Source organism: Biomphalaria glabrata, chromosome 16 (assembly GCF_947242115.1).
Source record: "Biomphalaria glabrata chromosome 16, xgBioGlab47.1, whole genome shotgun sequence".
NCBI lineage: Eukaryota > Metazoa > Mollusca > Gastropoda > Planorbidae > Biomphalaria > Biomphalaria glabrata.
The window spans coordinates 732,596-756,617 of record NC_074726.1 but is presented as its reverse complement, the minus strand read 5'-3'; the positions used below and the strand labels follow the sequence as shown (position 1 = coordinate 756,617).

At 35.2% G+C, this 24,022-nt stretch overlaps 1 protein-coding gene across 2 annotated transcripts; it reads right to left on the bottom strand.

Annotated features, from left to right (window-relative positions):
• Positions 1–7,460: 7,460 nt before the first annotated feature.
• Positions 7,461–22,639, bottom strand: LOC106065090 (dipeptidyl peptidase 2-like). 2 transcript variants are annotated; one of them, XM_056013659.1, is made up of 12 exons: positions 22,378–22,639; positions 18,752–18,891; positions 16,934–17,097; positions 16,700–16,835; positions 14,728–14,815; positions 13,724–13,890; positions 12,461–12,521; positions 10,019–10,131; positions 9,450–9,606; positions 9,190–9,254; positions 8,734–8,804; positions 7,461–7,636 (listed from the first exon to the last, which is right to left on the bottom strand). In XM_056013659.1, the coding sequence occupies exons 1-12, from the start codon at positions 22,532–22,534 to the stop codon at positions 7,555–7,557; spliced, it is 1,401 nt and encodes a 466-aa protein (XP_055869634.1). In that variant the 5' UTR covers positions 22,535–22,639; the 3' UTR covers positions 7,461–7,554. The 2 variants fall into 2 exon arrangements, with proteins under 2 accessions (XP_055869634.1, XP_055869635.1); XM_056013660.1 differs by having other exon boundaries at positions 22,366–22,416.
• Positions 22,640–24,022: the final 1,383 nt, after the last annotated feature.

Here is a 24,022-nt window from a genome sequence, read left to right as displayed (position 1 = left end):
GTAGTAGGCGTGGCGTTGTCATTACCTATATAGGTGATGCATGAAATAGAGAGGATGGAAAGGGGAGAAAGTTGGCGTGTGTATGTTACTGTGTGTAAGTTAGACTCGGTGTGTCAAGTGATAGTCAGGGTCCTTTAAATTTGCATTAACCAATCGTAAATGAAACACATTTATAATAGGCTACACTCTATACATTTATGGCCTATAATTTAGGGTCTATGATTTTAGTATTATACGTGGATCTCTAGGCTACAAGCATGGCATATACTAGATTATATTTTTACATCTTTTTTATCTAAACTGAAAGTTCAGTCTAGTAATTTATAATGTATGCTGATAATAAAAACAGAATCAGCAAGAGGGAAGTTGCATACAAAAAAAAGGTGTGCATGTGCGTGCATGTATTTAGGGCCTACTGACTGTAAATGTCACTTTTTTTTTAAAGTAGACATATAGACAGTGCTTTTTTCTTTAAACAATAGGTGCCGGTATTCAGTGATGGATTGCCTAACTTTTAACTACTAATAAATAATGATAATTTTAAACGTTAAAATACAAGAAAAGTAATATTTTTTCCCCAAATTGAAAAATGTGTCGGTACGCCGTACCGGTGTGTAGGGCCTACCGTCACAAAAAAAGCACTACATATAGCTAACAAGTTAACTGACATTAAGATTTACTTACAGAAAGTAATTTTAAAAAAATAATAATTTAATTTATAGAGCGCTGTTAACAAATATGATGTAGGCCCAAGGCGCTGTGATAAAATTACAAACATAATCACAACTGCTAAAATGACAAACTAATCTAAAAAGGTTTTGAACAGATGTCTTAATGTTCTTCTTGAATATAGTGTAGCTATGTTGTCTGTCTGAGATCAAAGGGGAGTGAGTTCCAAATCTTTGGTTCGTGTACTGAAAAAGCCCGCAAACCGTAACTTGGCATCACTAGTAGCGTTGAGTCCATGAAGCGCATCAGTGTTCTTTGAAGGACATATGGAGTGACCAGTTCAATAAGGCACGATGGCATTTTATTTATGTAGATGCGCTGATGGCAAAGTGTGACCACCTTGTAGTCCAGCGGTTCTCAAACCTTTTTAGTACCGCGACACTCAGTCTTATACACAAAATCAGGACAGTATTCAATGATAAGTAAGACGATATGTGTTAAAAGTGTTGGGTTGGCATGGAAAAAGAAGATGATTGTAATAACTAATGGAGCCCTTGCGCCTTTGACTAAGAAAATCATTGGTTTGTTAATGAAATTAAAGAACAATATCCCAAACAAAAACTCTATACGGGAAAGTTAGCGCAAAGCTGAATTGAATATCAAACGATCCAGAGCTAGCCACATGCATTTCCGAGAAGTATATGTAGGCCTGTATGAAGATTTGGAAACACAACACTAAGATGTTCAATACCACAGTAATAATCCCCTGGATTAGTAAGAGGAAGGTATTGGGAAGAGTGTGGGATCACAAGGAAGAAAATGTTTTGTTCCTTGAAAATATTGACTTTGTTACTAATATTTGTAATGAAGAATGGAAGCATAGCAATAAAATGTTTCTTTGTAAAATGTTTTACATATTTCGGATGCTCCATCAGAGTTGAAGATAGTTTACTTCCTAGTCCAAACCTCCCGCAGGATGACGGGGGATGGGAGCGGGCAGGGTTTGAACCCTGACTACTGATAAATCCAAACGACAATCCAACGCGCAAACCGCACGACCAGGCAGCCATCCAATAGGTTGTTTGAGCATGAAATATATGTGGATGTTAAATCTTTTCTAACAAAGTTTCTCCAGGCTAATACGTGAAAACTTGTTTATTCTTTTTTCTTTGCTGGGAGGTAAAACTATCTGTAATGAAATGGTTCAAAAGTACAAGACTTATTTGGATTCTTTGATTGTGGAAATTAGGAAGCGAAATTTAAATTAAGGCCTCAAGAATTTGGAACCAGTTTTGAATACCCTCAGCTCACCATTTAGTGCTAAAGCTTATTTAGCCTCAAATACGACCTGAAAGTGAAGTTCAAGTCAGTTCTTTTGCAGGAGTTTTATGGATGTAGGCCTATTATCACACTTTAAAAAAACGTTGCTGATAAACTTTCACAATATTTAGGCCCACATACATCTGTAAACAGACTTTTTTTTTATTTGAAAATAAACAAGTAGGCCTATAAGAACAGGTCGATGTCGACTGACTATAATTTGAAAGCAGTCAAAAAAAAAATAATAATAACAACTAGTAGACCATGAGTAGACCTAAGCTAGTTCCACACTTGGGGAACATGTACAAGTGTAAGCAGTGAAATACTTTACCACATAAGTACGACTGTACATTTGTGGTGAAATGTTGTGATTTAAAAGACAATAACAACATTTGTAAAATTAGTTTCAGACATTGTAATTCCTCTAACCCTAAATTAGTTGGCGAAATCAAAGGTGGTTGGTCGTTGTGTTGGCCACATGATACCCTCGTTTACATTGGGCCCCAAAAAAAGATCAGCTGCCTAGTGCCTTCCGTTACCTCCCTTACTTTTCTATTTCATTTGGGGCCACCCTACTCACTTCGCCTAGGCCAGCCAAGGGCCGCCTAAGGCCGGCCTATTGAAAGATGACCTTTATATCATCTGCCCAATATATCGCAAGGTCTGAAGGAGAACATATATTTTATTTAAGTGCAATAACACACGTACTAATACTTTTCATAAGACAAAAGTTCACCGATTCAAAGTTAAAAAAAAAAAAGTTTAGAAGTCTTAGTATTAATAAATATAGGGTCAATTTATAAGCACTTGGAATGAAAAAAAAAAGTTTTAAAATCTACTTTTCCGTAAGGGAAAAAAATCCTGTGTTGATAATTCACAAAAGCACAATACATTTTAACTCAAACGAACTAATTAAAGCTAGAAAAAAAAAAAAAAAAAAAAAAACACTTTGAAAATGATTGTCGCAGTTGTAAAAAAAAAAGGGGTGGGTGGGGGTGGAGGACACATTGTGTTTTATAAGAGAGGTTATGCTGATGAAGGAAACATTTGTTTTACTTTTTCAAATTCTCTGGCACTTCTACAATAGAGATTGGTTCAAAATGAAAACAAAATTCAATGCGGCAGTAGGCCTACTCTGACAAATAACACGAACCCTTCCTAATCCTACCAATGTTCATGGCCTCAAGAATATTCTTAATCCTAGGAATATTGTGGCCTCAAAGATGACTGCGAGTTCAGTTGTCACCACCCATATGAATGATAAAACTATAAAATAGTTTTAGTGAACTCTGATAGTCCCTTTCTACAACAGCTCTACAATGTCAATGATAATTTCTGATTTGTCTAGCCCAGTGGTTCCCAAACTTTTTTGTCTCGTAGACCCCCTGCCATGTTTTCTGGTTTTCGGTAGACCCCCTACTCAACTTGCAAATTTTTGCAAATTCATCAACATTATTTTTAAACAAATTTCTAACTGTAGTGCGTTGAATAGTGAAATAGTAATTTAAAACTACACAACTATGGATATAATGTTTTATACACAAATCTGTTTTTCTATTAATTAGTCTTTCTAACATTAAATATTAATTAATTAATTAATTAATATGCTTTAAGTATCATTGTAAAAGGTTTCGCAAAGAACAGTTTCTCGTGTATTTCTTGATCTTTCACCTGTGGCTCAAATATTAAATCTGCGGAACTGTTTTTATTAACAGGAGAGGGGCAAAGGCGAGTAACTGGAGCCTAAACCAGGTCTCGTCGGTCAACCTTAAGGAAATATAAGGAGACGGCACCATTACCGCCATTACCGTCTTTCCTTGTGGGTTCCAGGCTAGGGCTTGCCATGTTATGCTGGATGCAGGCTGGCGAAGGATGTGACCTATCCATTTCCAGCGTCTCTGAAGGATATCTACTTCAATGGGCTGCTGCTTTGTTCTTTGCCACTGTTCCTCATTCGAGATCTTGTCTGGCCAGCAGATTATAAGAATCTTCCTCAGGCAGCTATTGATGAATACCTGTATTTTTTTCATGGTGGTGATGGTGGTTCTCCAGGTCTCTTCTCCATAAAGTAGTATCGGCTTAACAATGGTGTTACATAGCCTAATATTGGTGGTGGTGCTTTTTTCCCTAGATCCCCAGGTGTTCTTCAGCTAATGGAAGGCTGCTTGAGCTTTACCATGGCACCGCGATTTGGAAGCAGATGCCAAGCAGATTGGCAAGACGTGGAGACAGTTGAAGAGTCTCGTCCAGAACCGAGATGCCTGGAGGAAGCTGGTTGGTGGCCTTTGCCCAGAAAGGACCACAGGCATAGATGAGATGAGATAAGATGGTGACCATTAGACAGTTTGTAGCACACAGCGCTACACCTTGTCAGACCAAACTGTATTAATATCTTTTGCAAAGATTTACATAAGAAGGTTTTAATTTTATAACTCATGCCACCGAAGCGACCTTAAACTGTATTGTCGCTTAAAGAAATTCTTTTAATAGTAACAGATGTATGTTTTTGTAAAACGGCTGGTAAAATCAATGTTTGACCTTTGCTGTTTTCCGTATGTTGCTATAAGTAAAGAAATCTTGAAAGACGCTCACAAACCAGAATCTTCTCTATATGATGTCGAACAGAGATTTTGTGGGTCTATTCTGAACTTTGAGTGTTCGAAAGTTGTTCAAATCTTAATTTTTGTCAGGGTGGCATTGTCTCAGATGATCCTCCAGCGTAACTGGTTTCATATCGTCATAAATAAGTCACTTAGGCAACTGTTGTTTGACAAGGAAGGAATGAATCCCATTTTAAAATAATTAATGCTGTACTGTCTACATTCCTTTTTTTTTTCTAAATATTAGTTACATGTAGACAAAATTAAGCTATTTAAATAAGTATTGAAATTGAATACAAGAATGTTTCGTTTCAATAGCAGGATAAATATTGAAAGGATTAACTCGGGTACAAATCATATATTAGTGTATGAAATAATTACATTAATGGAATGTGAAAATTAAGTTACGACCTGCTTAAATGAAATCTATTACCGTAGACCCCCGTGGACATCTCATAGACCCCCAATTTATTTTTTTACTTTCGTAGACCCCTTGGAGGTCTTCGTAGACCCCTGGGGGTCTATATGGACCACTTTGGGAATCACTGGTCTAGCCTGACGACTGAAATCTGTCTGTCTTGGCAGTTAAAAATAGGTATATCCCAGTAAAATAACTATAGTCTAAACTAGTCTAGAGATCATGTGTCAAGGCCAGATGTTTTGGTTTCACAATTAGGTTAAGGCGACCTAGGTAGATGGACAGTGACACAAAGGTGTACATACAACTATTATGTGATCGATCGACTCGCCTATATTTCCGCTCAATGGACATTTGTCAATAACATCGAGTTTCAGTATATGATTTTTGTAATTTTCAGCTGTTGAATACTTTTTTTTTTTAATTGGCGAATCTCAAAGCTTCATAGGTCCTATTTGCTCAGGGATACATGTAGGGCGAAATTATCTATAAAGTAGGCCCAACGTCTGTAATTACAAGATTTTTTTTTCACCATCTTTTTCTCATAGCTTTCATCTTGGCCGTGCCGGCTAAGTGGTAAAGCGGTTGGCTTTCGAACCGAGGGGGTCTCCAGTTCGTATCTCAGTGAAGACTAGGAGTTTTCAATTTCGGGATTTTTAGGAAGACCCTGAGTATTCTAAGGTAAATTGTCATTGTGCTGGCCACATGACAGCTTAGGCTATAGAAACATGACTTTTACATCGATCTTTCTATAAATGGCAAGGTCTCTTTAAACTTAAATCTGTACAGAGAATGTGATTAACATAATGTGTTATAGACATCGCAAGTCTGATTGCCAGGTCAATTTGCTTAATACAAAAGCTGAAGTAAAGAACATTGAGAACAAGAATTTGCTAATTCTGAACATCGGATGTGTTTTATAAAACATGTTTTTGTAATTGAAAGTTATATTCTAGTCTATGACACATTACTGATAATTTGTTTTTTTATCACGTCAGAGTGCTACGAGATATTCACCAGCAAAAAAAAAAAAGATCAAGCAAAATACTTAAAGCAAAAGCAATGCGGCAATAGATCAAATCTACCCTTGCATTGAGTGTGAATGAGTTTTCTAATTCAAGCCTTCTTGGAGTTCAGAGCAAATGAGTGTGTTCATCTTCAACCACGAGGGAAGAGCTTGAATTTTATTTATTAGTTTTATTAGACTCTTCAATATAGATAAAGGCATATTCCTTGTTCAATATTCTAGGAAAAATTTGTAAAAATACTTCTTTCATTGTGCTATTAGAGCATGGAATGGGTTGCATGAGTCAGACAACAAAATTGATGATTTGGCAGAGTTTAAGTCATTGATTAATATGCACGACAATTGGCATAGGGAGCATCCAATTACCTAAGGCTGGGTTAAGATTAGTCAAATAGCAATTTATAATGAAATCTTTTTATTTCAAAAGAAATATAATTTACAATTTGATGTTTAATGTATATCCAATAGAAATAGTGCCTTGTCTCATGTGGATGTGCTCTGGACTGTTGTTTGGTGGTCTTGATGTTCCCGCATTCAAGATTGCCCACCTCCATCCCCTGTCATCCTGATGAAGGTTTGAGCTAGGTTGTAATTATCTTCAAATCTGGAATATTGCTAACATGTAAAACATTTGACTAACTTAGACCCTCCCGCGCCATTCAGCGCATTGAGCGGAAAGCTGTGTCCATAAAGATCTGTCATTGGCAATGTCTGAAGCCTCGTCCTACCTGGTGTCCACTGTTCTGAGGTCCTCCATCAAGGTGTGGCGCCAAGTAATACGAGGACGTTCCTGTTTGCGCTTTACTAGTATTGGCCTCCATGTCATCGCAACTCTTGGTATGCGTAGCTCATTTTGTCGTAGAACATGTCCCGCAAACCTCATGCGACGCTCTGTCACAACCTCACTAAGTGTTCGACTCCCAGTGTTGAGGTGTATTTTTGTCTCGAGCCCAATGGCTTGGCTTGTCCAAATAGGCTGCAGCCTTTGTAAAATGCTCCCTGCCTTTCCTATTCGGCATGCTACATCATGAGGGAAGCGTGGTCGAGAGGCCAAGTGCGCTTGAACTTGGCTTGGTTACCTAGAAGGGGGCTCGAGGTTAGACACCCGACTCGGGCAGAGTTGTGTTTACTGAACCCCTAAAGGCAGCACGGAAAACCAACTCCTAGATACCCCCTCCCCCCCATTGGTCCACATATGAGATTGGACCAAAAGCGCTCTGAGCATGAAAGTAGCACTATATAAAAGCTATTAGCTATAATAATAATGGTAGGCATCCCCATCATTTTGTTATGATGCTGCCATGGTAAGTAAACTTGTCCAGCTCTTCAAGTTTTGACTTGCCAAGTCTGATGGGGACACCCTTTGCCTTTTATGCCACTCCCAAACTTAGATTTGACTAAAAAACAAACATATTTTCTATGAAAATTTTAAAGTTTCAAGACAAGAAATTTATTAAATGAAACATTTCTGCATTCACAGTAATGTATTCAAAGTACAATGAAACTTAGATGATTTTAGGTCAACTAAGCCATTGCCTGAGGATAGCTTTTTCTTTTTCTCTGGCTAACACCACACCAGGAGGATCCAGCTGATTGGAGGACCTGCAACATAGAAAAAAAACAAACAATCATGACAGTAATTTTAACTTATGCTTGGCACTCAAAACAATTATTTGAGTATGCCACTCTTTATGGTTTAGAGACATGGAGAGTTACTAAAACGAATTTTGAAAAAAATCCTTTGTTAATAGATGCCTACGCCAGATTAGGAATCAGGTGGCCATAAAAGATAACTACTGTCAATTTTTGGGCAAGATCTAGGCAAAATCCCAAAGCCCAAGATATCAGAAAGCACCAGAGGCTGAGATGGATAGGACACACTCTGCAAAAACCAACTACCAATGTTGCAAGGCAGGCACTTGAATCTTGACTGGAATCCACAAGGAAAGAGGAAACTGGGCAGACCCAAGAAAAAGTTGGAAGAGGTTAGTCATCAGTGAAGCTGATGGTACTGGAAAGAAGAAAGCTGGTCAGAACTGAGTTCGGAGGAGAGGTGTGGTTGCAGCCCTATGCTCCCTAACCCAAAGGATTAAGTCATCAAGTCAATTTGTGTTATTTTTCAAAATGTAAATATGTACCTTAATTATTATTTTATAGATTAAAAAAAAAAAAGAGATTACTGCTGAAAATTTACGTTTCCTAAAATTTATTTTAAGAAAATAATTGTTTTTATTCTTAATGTCTCAATATGAGTGCATATTATTTTTATGAAATAGACTAATCAGTAATGGCACCTAAAGATAAAATAAAGATTGAAAGGAGTACAGTACGTACTGTCCTGATTTATTTGTGAAATAGTTGGTTGTCAGAAATTGTTTTGTTTGTTTTTAACAGAATTTTATATGTTCCCCCCCCCCCAGGTTGGAGTTATTGCCCTTGAGCTAGCATTGATATTGTTAGGAGTCCTGCTTTTGACCAAGATATGTCCAATATTCTTTTTTATTTCAGCAATTAATTGTTGTTGTTGCAGCAATAATTCCAATTTCAAGAAATACACATTTTCTTTTCTAATTATTATGCTGTTTCCTCAAATGTTTGACTGTCCTAAACTTGATTCATTCACTCTTTGTGATAAGGAGTTCACATTTCTATATAGCTATAAATTGTAAAGAAAAATATCTATTTGTTTAAATACTAACCTCAAATCTAAGTGATGTGCTCCACCAATGACTGTCACAGATACAAGACTTTCAGAAAGATCTTCATTTACCTGGTAAAGCATACAAATAACTATATTTATATATACTGAAACCAATTTTGTTCCATAGAATTGTAACATTTATAAATTAAAAAAATGATTTTTTTTTTCTAACATGATAATTCCAAAGTTCAAAGTTAGTCTTGTTATACTCCAAGTTCTCTAATGCAAGATGAAGGCTAACTGCAGCTAAAAAATGGATTGTTTTCTTTTGGGTGATTTCTATGTTAATTATGGATTTTCCTTGAGTGCAGAAATGTCTATTCTTGCATTCAAAAGACCATTTACTATTTCATTTAAGTAATTTAACTTCCAATCTGACTACTTAGACTTTGTGATACTCATTCATCATTTATTGTTACAAACCTAATGTTAGGAAATATTAATTGAGTCTTACCCCTCCTCCCATCCAAGGATCCAGATTTCCATTAGAAAATATAATGTTGCTGGCACTCTTAATATCTGAAAATGAAGTAAAAATAGTTAATGTTTTAAATGCAAATGTATTTTCCTGTTAATATAAAATTATTCCCACAATTTCTACAAAGCTAAAATGAATAGTAATTTAAACAATTCTGCTTGCACACAATTTGTTTTTGCTTTTTTTAGTGTCCATTAACTATTTATAATTCTAACTCTTACAAACTTCTCACTCACTCTGTCCCCAAAACTGTACAGCTGTCCAGTTATCTCTAGGTGTAATGCCATACTTCTTCTGGCAATAAGCTGCTCTCAGCTCTGGGTTCCAGGGGAGAACAGGAAACATGTCTGTAACACTATTACTTCCTCTGGGTGACAGTAATTCAGTACAAGCCTAGGCAAAATATAAGATTATTGTTAGTGATAGCCCAGTGACTAAATATAATATACTACACAACAGACCGGAGGCACGGTGGCTGACGATAAAGCGCTTGGTGAAGACTAGAATTTTTAATTTCAGGATCTTTGGGCGCCTCTGAGTCTACCCTGATATTAGTTGGGGAAAAGTAAAGGCGGTTGGCCATTGTGCTGCCCACATGACACCCTTGTAAACCGTAGGCCACAGAAACAGATGACCTTTACATCATCTGCCCTACAGACCATAAAATCTGAAAGGGGAACTTACTTTTTAAAAATAATACCGAGACCCCCGGTTCGAAAGCCAAGTGCTTTACCGCTCAGCCACCACGCCTCCAAGTATTATTAAAAGGAAAAAACAACACTATTGTCACAACTGTGGCTCTTACTTGGTAATCCCAAGCAATGGCATCTGGTCCAGACCCACAGCCAGATGGGTCTGAACATTCAATGAATTCAGAATAAATGTCATAACATTGTAAAGAGTTGTTGTAGAAAACACCTGAAAAAAAAAAAAAGACAATGAATAAGCCGGTTATAAACCATATTTGTTTATATTAATAAGTAAAAGTAAGTAAAGTTCCCCTTTATTCTGAAATTAAAACCCGAGTCTTCACCGAATTCGAACCCTGGTTTGGAAGCCAAGCGCTTTACCACTCAGCCTCCTGTTTATATTAATGATAGAGTTACAATTTTGGAGGTTCACTAGACCTCAGTGATTGAGATGAGGACCATGACTATCACGAGGGGGGAGATCCTGAATTCAGGAGCATGTGAATGGGTGTGGAGGTATATGGTGCTGCATCCCAAACTTTATTGGACATTTGTTGTTTCTTGGACACATCAGCTGCATGGAGAGAACTGCTGCGAAGACAACATCGACCATAAAAAATGTCGTCTTTTATCACACTTTATACTAGATGAGCCTTAGTCACTCTACGACTGACATGATTTATTTAGTTAATCAGAGTTGGTGGCAAGGAAATTGAGAAAGTTAGTCAGAGTTGTAGAGAGGGCTTTAAAAGAAATAGAGTTGGAGTTGAAAGAGTTAGAGTGTGTGACGACTTTTCTTGGTGTTAGCCTATTTTGTACCCAAATGGACACGAAAATATGCAAGTAAGGTTTATCACCTGAAAATATGCATTTCCTCCTCTAAAGCCAAAAAGAAACCAAAAAAAAAATTATTAAAAAAAACACAAGTAGTATTGCTAATCACTTATGTAAATCAGTGCGTGACTATCTGGGGATGGACTTTTCGTATTAGATCTACCAGGATGTAGTATTGCTTTTTTTCTTTCAAGCGCTGATGCGTGAAGATTTAAATGTTAACTAGATCTTACTGATCTAAATAAAGCGGAGTTCCTTTAAAAGTGTCAGTTACTTAGAAGTCTTCAAACTGAGTGGGAATTAATTGATTATTTTGTTCTAATTCATCTAGACTGGATCTAGAACTACAAATATTTTTAAGATATCAGAATTTACGTAAATCTTTATTTAGAAATGTCTAAATCTAATTCTAGTCTAGATTCTAGAATAGTCTAGATGTGACCAGGTGTGTACTAGACTTAGAATGATAGATCTGTTCTAGATTGGATTTTTAGTAAACCGCCAAATCCAAGAAAGAGTTCTTTTAAGATAAAAGTGAGAAGGGCAGAGGTTTTAATAGAAGAAATATTGGTTCATTTTGGTTGAGCTTAATCTCTTTTTCTCTTAGCATGATAAAGGAAATCAAACTGATATTCCCTACTTGCAGAACGTTTCTCTTGTGGCAGATCTAAAGCCACTGTTAAAGTCACTACTGACTTGCTAGGTTCCATTACTTATGAATGTCGAAATTCAAAGAATGAAGTCAGTGGCTTTCAAGGGTGAGTGTGCTAGCAAAAGAAAAGCTTTTTCTAATGCTGACAAAAGTTATTAATTTTTGTATTCCTTGCCCCCTCCTTCAACACATCTGTTTGTTTGATAAAACAACTTCAAGCATTAGAAACCAGAATAAATAGCTTTATCTTACAACAGCTATTTAGCAGACTCAATAGCCCAACTTCTACTTTAAAAATAAGTTCAATGACTACTTAGGATTATCTGGCAGAAAAAAGTCTTTAATAGGTTTATTATTAGTGATTGAAGAAAGCACCAGCCTTAGACCACTGCGCTAATTCTAGGTGTAAATTATTAAATTAAACCATAACAGGGTTCCCACTGCCTACTGATTATCCAGGAGCTCCTAGATATCTGAAATTATTAAAATCTCCTGAAAACTCATAAAAATCATGTGAAATGTATACAAAATTGTCATTATTGGGTGTTATCAACATGGAAAACCCCAATCCTACACGCAATTTTTTTAAAAAAAAAGGCCATAATACAATACTTGTAATACTGGCATCTAGTGAAAGAAGCATCTTGCGCCTCAAACAAATCAAGAATTACTTCAGGTCAATAATTCTCGAAGATAGATTGAAAATTTTGGTGATTCTTGCTATTGAGCGTGATCTATATAGGAAACAGAAGTTTGATGATGGTATGACGGTAAATTTTGTGATAGACCTGTCTGTTAATAAATGCTGTTAAACTTTAATTTATCATTCTTAATAGAGTTTAAAACAATAAGGTAAATAAAAGTAACAAGAATAACTTAATAAGAATATAGGTATGTTATTTGAAGATTTGAAAAATGTTCAGTAAGATGAGCTATTTAAAAGTCATGTAGGTATCTGGCTTTGGACAAATATCATATTTTACTATCTGGTCATATCCGGCTCCTGACAAATATCAAAAGGTACTATCTGGTGCTCCCCTAATCTTTATACATATAACATTTCTTTGCTTACCTGCAGCATTGGCCAGCCCCTCCAGTAAACTTGTTGAATTCATAATGAATTCACAGCCAACCTGCAAAGATAATTCATCATAAAATATTTCAACATTGTATTAGCTAATTATGCAAAGATTTAAAACTCTGAGAGATACATATAAAATGTTTTACATGTTTCGAATGTTGCTTCAGAGTTACAGCAAATCTACTTTTTAGTCCATACCTCCTGCAGGCGACAGAGATGGCGGTGAAGGGTATGAACATTCCAGCATATATCTAAGAACAAGTCATTCCAAATGTCTACTTAACATCAGATGTAGGCCAGTTTGCCAGATGGCAGCCTGGTCATGCAGTATGCACGCTGTACTGTCGTTCTTTCTTGACAGTCCTGGGTTCATACCCTACCCGCTGCCATCCCCTGTCGTCCTGCAGGAGGTTTGGACTAGGAAGTAAATTATCTTCAACTCTGAAGGAACATACGAAACATGTAAAACAATTTACAAACAAACAAACAAGTCTCCTTGTTGAGAATTATAACTGTAAATGTTCTAATTGCTGAATAAATATATGCTTTAAAAAAAATAAAGTACACTTTTTTAATTGTTGTTAATATTTAGATCCCTTATAGGCTACACCCATGTATATGTAAATCTATATTTAATTTTTACAGCTATAAAGATTGTCTTGAGAAGATTTTTTCTAGGATCTTATTAAATAAAACTAAATAAAGCTGTTATATACAATAAGTTCCATAATGTTGTTATTGTATAAGCACTCCATTACCTATACAACGCTTCCAATGGCAAGCACCTCAAACAGCCTCTGACTACCAGTCCAACTCTTCTTGGCCTTCGTGTGTGGTTCAGATATTGAGTCTGGCAGAACTGTTATCACTAAAAGGAGAAGAAGCCAGTGTAAGTAACTGGTACCAAAACCAGTAAGCTATGAGCAGGAGAGGTTCATTAGCCTTGGCTGGCTATCACCAAGAAGAATTAAAATTCAAGCCTCTGCTGCCTTGCAGCTATACACAAACATGGCAAAGGCATATGGAATTAACACTGAGGAAAATCATGAGCCAGTGACCCTAAATGAGGTTGCAGCAGACAATGCTGCACCCTAGCAGCTGGGTGGAGGGGCAGAGATGTGTAATTAAAATCATTGTGACCATAACTAATACACAGGCATTCATTTCATTTCTATGCAATCCATAGTCACTTTGCGACTGGAAAAGGTTACAGCAGTAATAGTAGAGTGTACATTTATTCTACATTGAACAAACCTTCACAGGAAAACCTGGCAAGTTGCCCATAAATCCTGTTGGATAAGGATAATTTAACACGGCCATTACAGTAAATGCACTTCTTATCCAACCAAGTAAATGTTGATAGGATTTGTCATCTTCAAGTGCAGTGCATAATTTGAATTCTTCGCTGATTACTCGCAGACCTAAACATTAAGAAATGTAAATTGTTTAAATTTTTTAAAGACGAATGATTTGGTTTAAGAAGGATATTTCCACTACTTTATTTGATACATGTGTGTGTATGTGTGAATGTACACTTTGGTTTCGTATAGTTATGTTTTTTGTTTGGTGTAATGCACAAATTTCCATACGGACAATAAAGATTATTATTATTATTATAATATTATATTATAACCCAGTTTTTAACAGAAAACTGTCATAACTACCCATACAAAAGTTTTCTTTTAACGCTTAGTGGTTTGCTTCTAGCATGAAAATGTTGTGTAATAAAAGAGGTAAAATGCTTCCACGGAGAGTCATGAAAACAAATAGAAACATACTCCAGACCTTCACAAACAGATAACCTAAAAAGATATCTGCTGCTAACCTGTGGCATAGCAAAAACACAAAGTTTAAAAAGTGAAAGTGCAGCTGGATACACCTTATGAAAACCAACTACCAATGTTGTAACGCAGGTACTTGAATGGAATTTGCAGGGAAAGTGAGCAAACCTGGAATAGGACGGTCATCAGTGAAGCTGAGGATACCGGAATGACATGGGAGCAGATGAAGAACACTCTATGCTCCCCTGGGGTTAACAGAAATAAATCAAGTCAAACTTTAACAGAATTTAATATAACCACCTTGTGATCTTTCATTGAAAATTTTTTTTTGCAACTTAAGAATTTTACCAAACACAATGTTTAAACTTAGGTTGCTTTCTAAGCACTAATAAGAAAAACCATAAAAAAAACACTTTTTTTAAAAAATTTTGAAGTGTATTAAAACTTGTGATGGGAAAAGCAAAATATTATATTTACCAGAGGGACCAGATGCTGCCAAATTATTCATTTTTTGAAATGCCATCTTGACAGAATCATAACATTTTTCATTAATATCCCTGAAATTCTTATATGCAAATATTGTGGAAGATGTATAGTATATTTCAACGACTATAATACATAATGCATACAAGATCGGTAAAAGCAGTGTCTTGCTAAATTAATATTATAATTATATATATGCAAAGAAAAAAAAAAAAAAACTAAATTCTAGTATAAACAAATCCTGGCTATGCCCATGAGCAGAGAACATACAAATATTTCTATAAGTACAAATTAATGACATACAAAATTAAATTGTCTTTTTTTTTTAAAGTAAATATGGATTGATTTATGTCACGATGTATCAAGCTGCTTAAAATGTTAGAAGACATTTCATCACATTTAAAAATGTTGACAATCACACAAATAATATTGAGGCGTGTCGCAGTTAAGAATGAAAACAATCATACATTTTAGTAGTGTTACACAAGCATAACTAGCCTGTTATAGTCAGACTAGCTGTAAGATGGATTGACTAGATGCTGAGATCAGAAATAAAAGAAAAGTTATCTTTGCTATGTACTTGGCTCCGTGTAAAATTCACTCTTGCAAAAATTCTGGAGATTACTCCTGTTGTTGTGCGTTGTGCACATATTCATATGTAACAAAAGTCAAGAGCTTCCCAGACCTGTCAAGACAGAGATTAACAAGTCTGACTTAGACTTAGGTCCTCCCGTGCCGTTCAGCGCATTGGGCAGCAAACTGTCTCCATCGTTGGCAATGTCTGAAGCCTCCTCCCACCTGGTGACCAGTGTTCTGAGATCCTCCATGAAGGTGTGGTGCCAAGTAATACGAGGACGTCCCTGTTTGCGCTTTCCTCGTATTGGCCTCCATGTCATCTGGTGTCCACTGTTCTGAGGTCCTCCATGAAGGTGTGTCGCCAGGTAATACGAGGACGTCCCTGTTTGCGCTTTCCTCGTTTTGGCCTCCATGTCATCGAAACTCTTGGTATACATAGTTCATTTTGTCATAGAACATGTCCCGCAAACCTCATGCGACGCTCTGTCACAACCTCACTAAGTGTTCGAATCCCAGTTCGGCAAAGGATTTCCTTATTTGAGACCCGATCTGTGTAACTGACTCCCAAAATCTGTCTCGGCCATTTTTTTAGCCACATTTAGCCTTTTCTCAATGTACCTCACCAAGTCAGGAGTAAGTGATTTTCAAAGCCTCACGGTTCCCCTTGGCCTCCACATCAAAACTGCAAACACTACCACAATTACCGAAAATTTTCACTGAGACAGAGCCAGGAAAATCAATGTAGACTCCTTAGCCTGTTTAGTAACAGTTCCAACTTTTCAAGCAATAGAGAATGCATTATCTTCACCTCTCAATTTTCCCTAGATGTAGCCTAGAAACTAAGCTTAATGAAAATAGATGCCTTAGTCTACTTTGTCTGCAATCAATGTTTAGCAAAGAGTTAATTTTACACCATGAATTGAGCTATGAAGACAAAAGTTTTATGAGATACAATAATACTCCCCTTAGGTATAGTAAACCAGTACAAACCTAGACAAAATATAAGATTGTTGTTAGTGATAGCCCAGAGACTAAATATAATATACCACACAACAGGCTGGAGGCGCAGTGGGGTTATGGTAAAGTGCTTGGCTTCCAAATTAGGGGTCCTGGGTTCAAATCCTGGTGAAGACTGGGATTTTTAATTTTTGGATCTTTGAGCCCACCCAGCTCTAATAGGTACCTGATTTTAGTTAGGGAAAAGTAAAGGCAGTTGGTCATTGTGCTGGCCTTATGATACCCTCATTAACTGTAGGCCACAGAAACATCATCTGCCCAATGGACCACAAGGTCTGAAAGGGGAACTTTTAGTATTGAGACAGAGAAATACTACAATAGAACTAATTTAATAAATGACAAATTCAGTTATATCAGTCTGAATTTCTACTACCTGAGTTACATGTTGAAAGAAAAAATCACGAGGACTATTGATATCTTGCATGTGTATTGGAGCACTAGATGCTAGACAACCATCAATGATATTCGGATACTTAAATCTCATATAGGCCGCTAACATACCACCATAGCTGAAATATACAAAAAGTCTTTATATTATTGCCACCCATAACTGACAGTGTAAGTGAGACCTAAATTGAAATAAAAAATTATAGATGTAGAACTTCACCTGCCACCAAAAGCAATGATTTTACTTTGAGTCACATTTAACTGCTCTTTCAATGCTGTCAAGAAAACTGCAAAGTCAGCCATCGCTTGTTCTATGGTGAGTAGTCCCAGATAAGGTGGTTTAAAACTATCTGCACCAAATGGTAGAGATTTTCCATAAAATCTCTTTTGAAAAAAAAAAATTAATTGAAAAAATCTCATTTTAACAGCTAAATGTTAACATTTTATGAATCAAAATATATAAATAAATTAGATTTTTAAAATGGCTTATATGCAACTTTTAAAAAAATAGCCTCGCTTCACTAACAAGAGAAGTGGCTTTTTGAATTTTGGCTTGTAGGTTACGACATTCATTTAAAAATGAAGATTATTACACCCTAGCTCAAACCTCAGTAGGACAGTAGGGACGCTAGGGGATGGCAGTGGATGGGATTCAAACCCAGGACCGTACAGATGACAGTCCACAGTGCAAACCACATAACTACGGAAATAATAATAATCATAATTAGTTATCTTTTTTTTATCCATGAGGAAATTTGTCTTACAATTTAGGCAATACATACAAGAAAAAGGTCATAAATATAACCAAGGAAATATATGTTCATAATCAAACATTACAGATCACAGACTATTATTACATGTGTAATTTATTTCATACATTTATAGATGATGAATGGATCTACCCTACCCATCTAAATAAGCTGTCATTTCTTGTTACCAATTATGATGGAAATAGAATATATATTTTTAAAAGAAACACACTTTATATGATTTGAACAATGGAATGTACATTTAGTTACAATTACATGAAATGGAAAGTATTTTACAATAACTTGTGCTTCAAGAACAATAATTTAATGACAAATAATAATATTGTTAAAACTCTAGTGGTGATGCAGATAGGGGTAATTATGTGTGTGTGTGTGTAGCCAGCTGACGTGAATTACACAGGCCAGCACTAGACAAGCAGTCAACCATGATGAGTGGTAAAGGTCAACTGTGATGAGTGGCAACGGTCAACTGTGATGAGTGGCAACGGTCAACTGTGATAAGTGGCAATGGTCAACTGTGATGAGTGGCAACGGTCAACTGTGATGAGTGGCAATGGTCAACTTTGATGAGTGGCAACAGTCAACTGTGATGAGTGATGACGCAGATAATACTCATGCCAGTCAAGTCGGATATAGTCAGGATATCCAGAAGGGTCAAGCAATGTTCTAGCTGGTTTGAGAAAGCCTTCGGGGACACTATAAAAGCATAAAGGTGTCAGAGTCAAGGTAGTTTTGTTTGGAGTTAAGAGTCAAGTCAGTTCAAAAATATGAGATGAAGTCATGATTCAAGGTCAGGCCGAACACTGCGAGTCCAATGCAAAGTCAATGTAGAACAATTTAAACCCAGTGCAAGTCCGGGATGATTTTGATACAAGAGGCGGTACGATGTACAGTCAAGTGTTACATGTTGCCAATCGTACATATCGGCTGTGATTTATTGGACATGTGCAGTTTGCAGATAGCCTGGATAAATTCTAATGATGCCAAACAATCTAGACTAACAGTAAATCTGATTTGTAGAAAATGAAATCAAATTACTTTCATTAAAAGTGTGGCTGAGAGGCTCAAACCGCTTGGCACCTATCAAGTGGGCTCCAATTCAATACCCTACTCAAGCTAAGCTATGTTTTCTAAGCGCCTTAAGGCAGCTTAGAAACCTTCTCACTGATACTCCTCCACTCACAGGTCCAGTGTTTGGGCCATAGATCATTGAGCCTGTTATAAGCATGAAAGTTGCATAAGAACACACATTTTTGGACAAAACTTACATGCTCAGGGAAGACAACAAAAGCTCCAAACTGTGGAGCAATTTCATGTACAAATCCTGTGGCAGTCCAAAATCCTTCAATGGGACCTTCATTGCCAGCATAGAAAAAAATTGGTCCTCCTTTAGGATCCCAGGATTCATCTAAAATTTAATCACAAATTATTTTCACTCTTACTGATTTTTTCCCTCCATAAATCCAATAACTTTCAATAATAAAATAAAATTTGATGACATAAAAACTTTATAAATACAGAACATCAGCAAAAGTCAAACCAATATGAAACTTGATTACATATATATACATATATTATATATTAAAGTTAATAATTTTGTTATGTTTTTCATATAACCGTAGTTCTTGATGGTGATATATTATGCATATAATATTATATATTAGGCCTATATAAATCTAAAAGCAATAGGATAACCAAATGTAGAAAAAAAACATCTTAATCCACACCCTTCCTGCTCATAAAATAAATAGACTGTGTGCAATTGATTTTAACAACCTGGTCAGATAAACGTACACATGTAGGCCTAGTGTGATTCATGTTTGTAGTAGATGATTACAAGGCCACCCTGCATTTGTTCTCATTGCGCATTATGCAATAGTATTTGCTCAATTTTGAGTGTTCAAACAAGAAAATAACACACTGGCATGGTTAGTCAAGAAGATCTATCTTTACACTAAAATAGTTACACAGCCTCCCTGCCCCAAACAAAAAATAGACTGTGTGTCCAACTGATTTTAACAACCTAGTCAGATAAGACATACACATGTAGGCCTAGTGTACTGTAGTGTGCACTCCATAATGACTAGACCACCACATGTTTTTTTTTTTGCTTGTTTAAATATTATGCAATATTGTTAGTTGTATGTTGAGTGGTCAGACAAGAAAATAACACACTGACATGGTTAGACAAGCATACATGTACTTTACACTAAAATAGTTATACAGGTCAAATGTTTCATAAAACTCTAGCAATTTCATTTCTATTTCTTTGGTTACTAGATATCTATATCTATCTAAATGTAAAATTAATTTTACATGCATTTATTTAATGAGATTTTAAACTTTATTGGCATAAGTACATTTTCCTCGTTATATAATAAGTTAGAATACAATAATTTTTTTAAAAAGTACTTCTTTTCTAAAGGTAAAAATACAAACATACATACTTTTTATTTAGACAACTTTTTTTAAAATTTTATTTATGTAAGAAACATCTTCCTTATTACTGATTTTATTATGGAGAAATTAATTTATAATTTTTTCACAGTTTATTTGATTCAAAACAACAAAATTTATTCCAAACAGTCACTATATTTTGGCATCAATAAACTCAGATCCCCAGTCATAGACCCTCACATGAAATCATAAAAGGTGTTTTAAAATTATGCATAAATACGAACACAAAAAAAAAAAACTGAACACACTTATTCTACCAAAATTAGGTCACTAGATAGTGACTTCTATACCGACTTTTAGACTTATTCTTGCCTAAATAGCCAAATCCTCTATATTCTCTCTATATAAATCTAGATCACTAGATCTATCTAGTAGGTTTTGATCTAACATTTAACTTCATTCAATGTATCAAGTTCACTCCAAACATTTAAATAAGATAATTAATATTGATGTTGAAAACTGGTTGTCAAGTTAGGAATAAATATTGGTAAGAAAAACACCATATAAGGCCTATTAAATTTTTTTTTATGAAATCAAACAACTTGGCCTATAGCCTATGGATCAAATAAATCAGCTCCAAAAACAGAATAAATGTTGGCGGGCTCATTAGCATAGACTTAGCTTAGCCAACGAAAAAATATAGTCTTAATCCTATGAAGAGGTAAAGTCATCCTGGTAACTTAGAAAAAAAACAACCTGACTTACAAATTTGAAATTCCTCTTAAAACTCTTTCTTACATAAAAAATAAAAAGACAGCTAGATTATCTAAACGGAAGGAAATAGGGTCAGAATCATTGAAAAATGGACAAGCACATTATATATTATATACATATTAATACAGTCACAGTGCACTAGATCTAGTTTCATATTAAATAGCAAAATAAAGATTAGATCTATAGTCTATAGAATATCATAGATGTATAATTATAATAATTGTATTGTAATTAATGTAAAGTAATGACCACAAAAGTCAAAACAGTGGCCAGTGATTTTGTTCTGATTCTAGAAATAGTAGAATCTACCGAATCTAGATCTAGATCTATAGTAGTTTATTTATTTCGGACATTACATGAATTCGGACATTCGCTGTTTTTTGTGGTCATTAAATAATTATTTTAATATTTATTATAAAACTAGCGCGCTGTATAATGTGCTTGTCCATTTTCCAATGATTCTGACCCAATTTCCTTCCATTTAGCTGTCTTTTTATGTAAGAAAAACGAATTTCAAATTTGTTAGTCAGATTGTTGTTTTTTCCTATGTTACCCGGATGATTTTACCTCTTCCTAGAGTTAAGACTATATTTTTTGATTGGCTAAGTCTATACTAATGAGCCTGGCAATATTTATTCTGTTTTTGGAGCTAATTTATTTGATTCATAAGCCAAGTTTTCTAATTCTATAAAAAAAAATAATTAATACGGTGTCCGAATTAAATACGATTTTCTTACCAAAATTTATTTCGGACAGCCAGTTTTGGACATCAATAAAAATGATCTTATATTATATTTGTTCGTTTGTTGTTGTTTTTTTAAACAGAGAATAAATGGGTAAATGTTTGGAGTGAGCTTGGTACATTGAATTAAGTTAAATGCTTAGATCTAGACCTACTAGATAGATCTAGATCTATATAGAGAGAATATAGAGGATTCAGTTAGGCAAGAATGGCTATCGTAACCTGTAGGGGCCTACTATACTACAAAAGATCATCTGTATTAGAAATTTATTAAATTAATAAACAAAAAAAAAACACAAACATTCAACACACATCTAATCATGCAAACCCCAAACATTCAACACACATAAAATAAACAAACATAAAATAAGTCTAAAAGTCAGTGTAGAAGTCACTATTCCAGTGACCTAATTTTGGTAGAATAAGTGTGTTCATATTTTTATTTTTTGTGTTCGTATTTATGCATAGTTTGAAAACATCGTAATGATTTCATGTGAGGGGCTATGCCTGGGGATCTTAAAATTTAGTTAATGTTAATATAGAATTAAAATCTGAGTTTATTGATGCCTAAATATAGTGACTGTCCGAAATAAATTATGGTGTCCGGAATCAAATAATGTGGGTCAAATGTGTCCGAATTAAATGAAAACACACGGCCTCTTTGACCTTAAATATAATAACAAATATAGGTTTGGGGAACCAATATAAGTAGTCATCCTTATTCTCCTTTAACTAAAGAAGATTTTGATACGTCATTTTCTTTTCTATGTCAAACCATTGTAAAATAATGCGCTGTCAAAGTCAAACTTTCAAATTTGGGCCTATAGGTGTCCGAATAGCATATAAACTACTCTAGATCTAGAATCTTATTCAATCTAGATCCTTTACTTTATGATTCTATGTCCAGAATAAATTACTCTAGATTAGTCTAGATTGTCTAATAGAATTAAGTATATGTCTATTTATAACTAGACTACCAACCTTGATACAAATAGTATTGTTTGAATGTTCTGTTAGAGAATGAAATCAAATTAAAATGGTCCACATATTGGTCAAAAAACCCTTTCTTATAAGGAAAATCAGCAAAAGTTTGTGTCAAATAAAACACAAAGATGAGATAATACAAATGACAAGACATGTTGCAAGAACTATTATTACAGTTACTATATCTATAAATATTATTGTAATATTATAAATATAGATCTAGAGTCTAAATTGTCTAGATTATCCGCGTAGATCTAGAATCTATTATAGTCTATATAGATCTAGATCTAGATTCACATGTGAAATTGCCGGATGTTGACAGTTTTAGGATGGGCGAAACTTGTGATCGCAGTTTTTATATTAGTCGAGGGTAATTTATTTTATTTCCATTTACATCATGCATGTTAAAGTTAAAATGCGAAAATAAAATCAATTTTTACACCAGGGTGCATTATTTTGACCTGTATAAGTCAGGTGTAAGCAACGACTATAATCTAGCTATTAGATATATAGATCCAGATCTACTAGATCTATCATCTAGATCTAATTTAATTCTAACAATTTGAATCTGTTTGTTTGTGATATTTGTTTGTTTGTGATGTTTGTTTGTTTGTAAAAATGTTTTACATGTTTCGGATGTTGCTTCAGAGTTGAAAGTTGAAGATAGTTTACTTCCTAATCCAGGACGACGGGGGATAGGAGCGGGCAGGGTTTGAACCCGGGACCATCGATAAATCCAAACGACAGTCCAGCGCTCAAACCGCACTATTTTGTCCCTCTGTTTGATTGTCTCTTGTCATTGTGATGCACTTGGTTTTACTGTCATTGACCTCAAGTCCTGCTGGTCGAGATGCTTCTTCTAGTTGTATGAAGGCTCTAGCAATGTCAGAGATTTCTTTACCCAATAGGGCAATGTCATCGGCATAAGCAAGGTATTGTAGAGGTTGGCTGTATATCGTCCCTGTTGGCTGTGGACCCGTGTTTTCTCTCCTGAAGTAGTTAGTAATAGTTCCCCTTGTGTTTATGTGTATATTTCTTATAACTCTCTCCAGTGTTAAATTGAAAAGCATGCAGGAAAGTGCGTCTCCTTGTCTTAATCCTCGTTTAATCCTAAATTCCCGTAAGTGTTCTCCTTGTATTATGACTTTGTTTTTTGAGTTGTTTAATGTCATATGTAGGCCTATAAGTCTTGTCAGCTTGTTGGGTATTCCAAAATCCTGTAGAGTGTCATATAGGTATTTCCTTCTGATACTGTCATAGTCATATTTAGCGACCCCCGAAAGGGGAAAAGATGCTATTATTTTTGTGCGAAATGTCTGTCCGTATGTCCGTCCGTCCCGTTTAGATATCGTAAACTAGAAAAGATATTGAAAATCCGACATCACAATATTTTAGACCATTCAAAGTTCTGATGCAACGGCTATTTTTTTTTTCTTAAAGCGAAAAATCTAATTTTTAAAATAAGTTATGCAAGCAGTTTTTTAAGAGAAAAAGCTAATTAGTATGCATTATAAGTTAGACCTAATTTAAATTGAGTAGTAATCTTATAAACTCCATTTTTCTGAACATTTTATTTATTGCGGAATTTATTTTTTTTTAATTTTTATTTGAGGATTTGAATAAGAGATTGAGCCTTTTCAAA